This window comes from Bradysia coprophila, unplaced genomic scaffold (genome assembly GCF_014529535.1).
Source record: "Bradysia coprophila strain Holo2 unplaced genomic scaffold, BU_Bcop_v1 contig_151, whole genome shotgun sequence".
NCBI classification, from domain to species: Eukaryota; Metazoa; Arthropoda; class Insecta; order Diptera; family Sciaridae; genus Bradysia; species Bradysia coprophila.
In genome coordinates, this window is record NW_023503423.1 from 8398248 (window position 1) to 8406446 (window position 8199).

General features: G+C 37.2%; 1 protein-coding gene across 10 annotated transcripts; it reads left to right on the forward strand.

Moving 5' to 3' along the window:
* Window positions 1-426: 426 nt before the first annotated feature.
* Window positions 427-6233, forward strand: LOC119074839 (zinc finger protein 391-like). 10 transcript variants are annotated; one of them, XM_037181139.1, is made up of 10 exons: window positions 427-671; window positions 902-1240; window positions 1316-1500; window positions 1564-1645; window positions 1721-1852; window positions 2726-2812; window positions 4970-5175; window positions 5297-5483; window positions 5555-5767; window positions 5834-6233. In XM_037181139.1, the coding sequence occupies exons 1-10, from the start codon at window positions 633-635 to the stop codon at window positions 5876-5878; spliced, it is 1515 nt and encodes a 504-aa protein (XP_037037034.1). In that variant the 5' UTR covers window positions 427-632; the 3' UTR covers window positions 5879-6233. The 10 variants fall into 10 exon arrangements, with proteins under 10 accessions (XP_037037034.1, XP_037037039.1, XP_037037032.1 ...); XM_037181138.1 differs by having other exon boundaries at window positions 449-671; window positions 5294-5483; XM_037181143.1 differs by having other exon boundaries at window positions 449-671; window positions 1721-1768.
* The last annotated feature ends 1966 nt before the right edge of the window (window positions 6234-8199 follow it).

Sequence of the window (8199 nt, forward strand, 5' to 3'; positions counted from 1 at the left end):
CTGGCCTAATAATTGGGTGTCTCGTCAAAATCAACTCTAATTTTTCTCGTACGAACTGACCTAAAAATTAGGTGTTTTGCCATACTCAATTTGAATTTTCCTTATACAAACTGGCCTAACATTTGGGTGTTTCGTCAAACTTAACTTGAATCTTCATTGTACAAACTGCCTCAACAATTGGGTGTTTCGACGATTTGGTGCAAATAGTGTATATTAGGCTATTTGCACCCGGGTGCAAATGGCATCTACATCCAATTAACGTAAGTCCTAAAAAAAATTAAATTTTTGGGCATGTCGAACCTGTTCCAAGCATTAATTGGAATTGGAATTAATTGGCATTTTTAAAAGCTGTTTTAGTTTTACCATGTGCACCCTGTGCGATATTTTTCGGCTGGGTTTAATTTAATTTAACGCAACGAACGCAACGCGCTGTCACGCTCATTCGACTCTGGCACGCTGCGATTTCAAATTTAATATGGCGAAACAATAAATTTTTTTTTATTTTTTTTTATTTTGCCGCAAAAGTCTCTATAAATATTTACATAGAATTATAAAAGTTGTTGTAGCAAAATGCACAAAATGTTTTGACAATTGTAGTAACGTATAAGCGTGTCTCGTTGGCCGAGTCTACAATGGAAAATATATGCAGCGTCTGTTTTTCGGCCGCTGAAGTATGTGAAGTTCTTTATTCTGAGAAAGGGTTTTTGTTGTCCTATATGCATACAGTGTGTGTTGGAATGGAGGACATTTATGAGTGTCCAGGAGATCGCATTTGTTGAATAATGAAAAACAGATGTGCTTTTGTTATTGCTAAAATTGACTAAAATCATAATGATAATAGTGGCAAGGAGGTATCAGTGAAGAATTGTGAAAATATTTGAATTTGTTTCCAATTTTGCAGCTATATCAAATATCTGGTTTCACTTTGCCGATGTGCTTAAAATGTTCAGAACAATTTACGACAAAGGGAATTACGATTAACTCATTGAACTTTTATCAAACTCTTCAACAACAACCAGTGACGGCAACTATTACAAGTCAACAAATAAACAGTGTGACTGTTCCAATAACCGTTCAGCTGAGCGCGTCCACTACGAATCAACCAACAAATTTATCTCGTGCCACCGACATGAACACAGACTCTCAATCATCGACATCGTCTCACGATGCACCCATTAACATTAAGCAGGAAGCGATTGGCCTAGCCGACGAACTGGAAAAATCGCTACAGAACGGAGATGTATGTACAGATCGGAGTTGTGTGGTGTGTGTCAAACGAACAGAGATAGATAAAGGATTTTGTGCATTCTTTCAGAGTGAATTACAGGGAGAGGAAGGAACGTGCGGACTGTGTGCCAAAACATTCTCCAGAAAATCATCTCTTCTCTCACACATGAGAAATCATTCGATAGACCGTAAGTTTATCTGTTCATACTGTCAGAAAGGATTCACGCAGGCCGCCAATCTTCGCAATCATGAACGAATTCACCGAAACGAAAGGTACTGAATTTCGAAGGTAAAAAAAAATTCTTGTTGTCCTAATGTCCGTTCACACCATTGAAGGCCATATGTGTGCAATGAGTGCGGAAAGGCGTTTACTCAAGTGACCAATTTAAATAACCACACACGACTGCATACCGGCGAGGTAACTTGACACCCGATCTGACCGTATTGCATTTGGTGCAAATTTCTAATGCATTCGCCGTTTTCCGCTTTACAGAGACCATTCGTCTGTATAGAAGCCAACTGTGGCCGATCATTCGCGCAGGTAACTAATCTAAACAACCACATGAAAACTCATCATAAAATTCAACAGTACGTTTGCAACCAATGCCCGAAAAAATTTACTCAGGTAAGCGACTGGATTCGATTGTAGATCTTACGTGTCTATTCTGTGTGGAAGTGGGTAGTATAATGAAACCGATATTCGTCACCAATAAGTAATCGGTGGACTAACATATTTGCATATTGAACAACTAAGCAATCAGTTCGCTTGAAATAATGCTAAGGAACAGCCACGACAATGGCCGTAGATATTGAGTGTTGTCCTATACATCAAACAGTACAGGTGATGAATGGAAATTTTATTTGACGGTCCTACCTCAAATACAACAGTGCCCCTTTAATTGTACCTCAACGCGGTACGGTCTATACATTTTGCTTACAACGGTTTCTAGAGACCCAATTGCGGACGAAATAAATTTTTCTCGTTTCATTGTAGAGCTCAAAAAACTCCTCCGTGGCCTTGAAAACAATTCAAAAAAATTATTCTCGATTGTCATAAAACACCGAGCTCAACTGCTCAACCATCATTACTGTTCCAATGACTCCCTTCGACTAAGCACTTCCTTCCCTTCATGTTGGAACGTAAGTTGATCGGTTGCCATTTCCGTACATCAATTAATTGAATCGACAAAACTATCGTTTTTTGTTGATGCTTATCGATGTTGCAAGCAAAACTTTGTCCTAACCGCAAATTTTTCCAATGTTTCTCCTGATTTTATTGTTACCACAACACTCACTTTAGGCTTCGATTCTCATGTTAGCTGGAACACTTAGATAACATTAAATTGGAGCTAAACGGATCTTGCACGATGTCTGGCTCATTCTCCTACAGTATACTAACACATTTTCTTCGATTTTCCAATTCATTCATTCATTTATTTCTCGCAAAAGTGAAACACTTCGACAATGAAAAACGTAAATTTATTTCTTTCGCACACAGGTCACATCATTAAATCAACATTTACTCGTTCACAGTGGCATACGCGGCTATTTTTGTCCGCATTGTCCCGATAAAACGTTTAAACAGGTTACTATCACACCGATTTATTTTTACAAATTTTGTTTTCCTTTTTCAATTAAATTTCTCCCTTAGAGTAATTATACCTAGAAACGAAACTAACCTTCAAACCTTGATCTAATTCTAATTTTCAAAAGATTTCCTTGTGTCCATTTGGCTATCGGAAAAGGAGTTTTGAATTTAAGCGGTGGCATAGTTATGAAAATTACATTCTGAATCGTTCCGAGATTAGGTTACATCGATAAATGTAACGGTTTTTGATGTGACTCGGAACAGGTCAGGTGTACCGAAAACCTGAATTGAAAATGGCTGAACCTGTTTTGAACCTGATTCAATCAATTTTGACCTGATCTGAGTTTACCGAAAACCTGAATATGGTGATCATAAGGCCAGACCTGAACTGAAACCTGACAGGTCTACCTGAAAATTTATTAAGAAAATATCATGTCAACTTGAAACTGACCTGGCAGGTTTCACAAATTCTAGTGCAGGTCGGGTCAGTTTCTTCAGAAAGAAAAACCTGACCTGACCGGATATTTGACGTTTTCGACCACTGTCGACCTTAGACCCATTTCGAGCCTTAGCTTTTTGATAATAGGTCAGGGCGCAGATACTTTTGTTACATTTTTTGTTTTGTTTGATAAGATGAATTTTATCGAACTTTACAATGAAGCAGAGTCACTGATTTTCCTCTTATAGCTACAATGCTGCAGACCTTACAACAAATGTTTTTTTTTTGTTTAATTCATACAATTTATCGACGATGTAACGATCAGAATGAATGTGGAATGACATTGACTTACAATGTTTTAACTTCAAATTTAATCTGATGTCTGATGATTTCGCGAAAACTTGAATCTATTCTATAAGGATTAGTCAGGGAAATAATACGGTATCCTGGTAACATAGTTATTTGAATATCGTGAAAACGAGTCTTCGCTGAGCTAAAAACCGGAAAATCAGTTTTACGTTGTTAGTTTCCGGGAAATTTTGACTCGGTTACCGGGAAGAAAACATTATTTCCATGCCCGTTAGCCGGTACCATATACGTGTCATTTTGATTTGATTTGAAAACATTTATGTATCAAAAGATCACAAATAATTGACAAAATTAAGCGATCAGACTGACAAAAACATCTGCGTTCGAAATGCAGCGAAACACGGCATAAGAGGACTGTGATTTGAGCAAAACCGGAAGTGGCAACTACCCAGTCGACCCGTCAAAATAGCATCCACCTTATGCTCTTTGAAAAATCAATACTGTAAAATGCAGCGTGAACGTAGGCCAGGCAAGTGACATGACATCAACGTGAGGATGATTTAACCCTGGAACGAAAAATCTCACGAGAATTACTAGTTCTACAAATGTCAGTAAACTTTTCAATTTCTCTGCAAGTAGCAGCGATAGGTTCGTTATAACCGTAAGAAGTTCTGTGGTACGGTAGTCGGAAAACTCCAACGCGACGAAGCCCGTAAGAGTGCTCAGGTACATATATATATAAGAGCCAAAAGCAACAGCCAGGTTGGGCGATTTGACCTTCTCCACAAGAACATCATACAAGAAGAAAACGCATGGACCATTTTTCTGTTTAAAATACCTAAAGTAGAGTATGATAATAGTGGACCACAATCAGTAGTAATGTACCAATAAGCTGATCCTAAATCTAGACCAATCAGTGATTTTTGTCGGTATTTCCACATTTAAACAGAGTAGTGCAGGCGGACTGAGCCATTCAAACATTGGTCCCATTTTCACTGATAATTCAACACCGAATTGTTCGTCTTATGGTTAGAGCCTGTTTTCAAGAAATAAAATTCTTGAAATTCTTACAAATAGACTCTGTTTATATAGGCGCTGCCGCAATAAAGTTTGTTAACGAAGCTATGCGAATATGTCGCAATTAATGAAGTCTTCATATTAATTATTCAGACGAGTGCAAGAGTATTCCACGTTGGTGGAAACAGGAAACCAGTCATGTATTAAACACTATTCTCGCACCCTTGGCAATAGTATCACAATTTTGAAAACTCCTTAACTGATAAGTCTCTAGAAGAATTCCTTAGTTCCCCCTTTCTCCCCTCCTCCGTTTTCTTTTCCAATTTTTCTTTTCTTAATTTCTTACTTTCTAATACGAGCTCCCCCATTGGTTTCAAATTTTTTTACAGCAAAGCCATTTATCTCAACACATGAAAACCCATGGTGTGTATCCGTTCAAATGCAACCACTGTGATGAAAAGTTTTTCCAAGTGTCCCATTTAACGCAGCATATGAAAACGCACGACGAATTCAAATTCAAATGCAACGTGTGCTTTAGTGCCTTCAATCAGGAATCGATGCTGCGAAAACACATGCAAAAGCATACCGATGACAGGTGCGTTGGATCGTAGTATAAGTTTGAAAAAATATATTTACTGATAATTACTATGGATCACAACCGTGTTGACCGGAGTCTGTTCGTCGTTAGTCTAAAAGAGAATGTTTTTTTCCAGCAGGCACTTGTTATGTCCAATTCCATCTTGTAGCGAAATGTTCGCCGACAAGGACTTATTGACCAAGCATCTGGAAACGGATCATGCCAAAATCGATGCGGTCCAGCAACAAGTCCCAGTGAAGCGGGTCTACGCTGGTAAATACAATTGTTACTTTGAAGGTTGTAACGAATATTTCGATGATGCGGAAGTAAGTGTTCGCAAAAAATGTTGAAATTTCGAGAGGAAAAAAAATTAACAAAAAAATTTGCTCCGACACAGAAACTCAACGAACATTTAATCAGCACACACGCACTGCTGCACAAAGATCTGGAAGCTCGAAGTAAAATGAATCTAATGTTTCTGGAACAAATTAAGAATCAAATGACCGAACAATATGTGGCCTCACTGGGTGCCGCTGTACATCAACCGCATAACAGTATTATTATGGGTAACAAACCGAGACCGCTGAACAATGACGGACCGGCAGTGATGGTAGAATATGCAACAATAAATGGTAAAATCAATGAAAATGATTTTAAGACGATCTACTTTTCGCAGGAGAAAAAACCGAAAATTCATGACGGTCAAGTAAGATTAAGTTAAAGATCGCTAAAGCTCACCGGTTGGGACAACCAGACAATTTTTTCTTTTGTTTTTTTGTTCTCATTTGGGAATCGAAATGCTGAATTAATCAATTGTAATAAGACAAAATGTTATAAATAAAAAAGGAAATGAAGAAGAAGAAGAAGAAGGAGAAATCTATCAGAAATTACGAGAGCGATACAAATTTTTAAAAGAGACACTATGTGAGAGAGGGAGGGAGAGAGAACTTGATAATATTTACATGAAATCTTTTTTTTTTCATTTTTAGACACTTAAGTTCAATTTAATTCTAGTATAGATGTACAATGTGACATTTCGAGGAAAAAAATAAACAATTATGTGTTATCGAAACAAATATTTCGCAAAAGAATTTTATTTCACATTAAGAACCCCACGTTCACCATGCAATCTGATATTCGATTCAACATAGCACTGACCCAAGCAGTAGAACAGATTTTTTTAACGGATATTTAGCCCCTCTAATATGATCTGCCACAAAATAAACAAGATTATGGGTGAGAGTACCTAATGTAATCTCTATTTTTTCAATGAGGAGTAACAGGCAAACATAGCTTGAGAGAAATTTTAATGGAATTAATTTTGTCATTGAATGACGCTCAGTATGAACTCAACTGGAACCGTTGTGTTCTTGAACATATTATTGAAGCATCAACATTTCGGCATATCGTGCCAATCGTCAGTCAAGTCATTCAACTTGATATGTTGATATGGGTACTGAACCGAAAGTTGTAAGTTCTAATATGAACAATCTTCGGTAAAACTGGGTCTAGTGAATTCTAACTGAAATGACGGTCACTGACATCTAATTGTCGGAATCTATCCAAATTTCACTTATCTGGGTCCCAGGTCACTCAAAAATAGCCGGTAATGAAAAAGCGGACGAACTAGCAAGATTAGCTTCTAGTACTCGTTCCACTGGCCCCGAACCAGCAACCGCAGTATCATTTTCTACCCTCCAACGAATAATATCGGACTGGAAAGCCCAAAAGTTCAAAAATCACTGGAATTCATTGAACACCGCGCGATAAGCCAGAAACTCAATTAAAATAAACGACAAAAATACTAAGTATCTCTTGTCGCTCAGTAGATCCAATATTAAAAGGCTCACAAGCGTGAAAAAACATCTTCACACGATAGGTATATCGACTGACCCGTATTGCGACATGTGCGGCGATATTGAAACTACAGAACACTTCCTTTGCCATTGTCCAGCGTATATCAAGTCAAGAGCAACACATCTAGGCTCGTATACAATCAATTACAACTCAATATGGAGTATTGCTCCAACAGACATCCTTAAATTCATAAATAAATCCAAAACAATTAAAGTAACTGTGGGGAAGCACAACAGGCCCATCTGAGGCTTAGGTGCAGGTTATATTCCACCCACTTATTCTATCTATCTATCTATCTGACAGCTAACGTCATACTCCAAAGTTAATTCTATCTCAAGCTTTGAATGCCATGTGTCACAGCTAATTGATGGACGACCACCATTTTGTTTTGACGAAAGAAGCCATTTTGTTAACAATGTTAGCTATCATTGTAAAAACAAGATTTTTTGAACCGCCACAAGTATAAATTTAATTGGAGATTTATAGAAATTCGCACAAATAATTGTCAGAATTATTCTTAAATGAAAATTTTGTCAATAAACATTTAATTTTCGAAAACAACGTACTGTCAACAACTAGAGCATGTATGTCCAAAATATAGTACACCAGCAACTCCCACTTTTATAATGACAGCAAATTAGGGTTGTATACGAAGGCCCTCTAGGAAAATCGGTTCTACGCTATAGGTTTGTTCCAAGGCCATATGAATTGTCAAATTTCATCCATATAACCATAACCTCAATAATATCTCTGTGTAAATCGCGTAGGCGACGTTGCTCGATTTGTATGAAATATCACGTAAGCGACGTTGCTGTGGATGAAATTGTCGTTGTTCGGGTTGTCAAAGTTCGTGTTTACAGTTACTTGGAACAAACCTATGGATTCAAACGAGTAAATCACGTAAGGGATTTATTTATTTATTATTTATCAACGGTTTACACCAACTGATAGTTATGATAATACAAAGCGGGAATGAAAACAATAATAGAACAAAAAGATGAATCAAACTTAAATCAATAATGAAATTATCGTCAAAGAAAAAACCAAAGAAGATAGAAAAATTAAAAAGAAAAAGAAGAAAAAAGAACTAAAAGCGAAGCAACAAAAACAGAATAAGGAAAACTTTAAAACTAACTCAGTACGTTCTGTAATTTGGAAATGAATAGTTCTCAGGTATCTCGACGG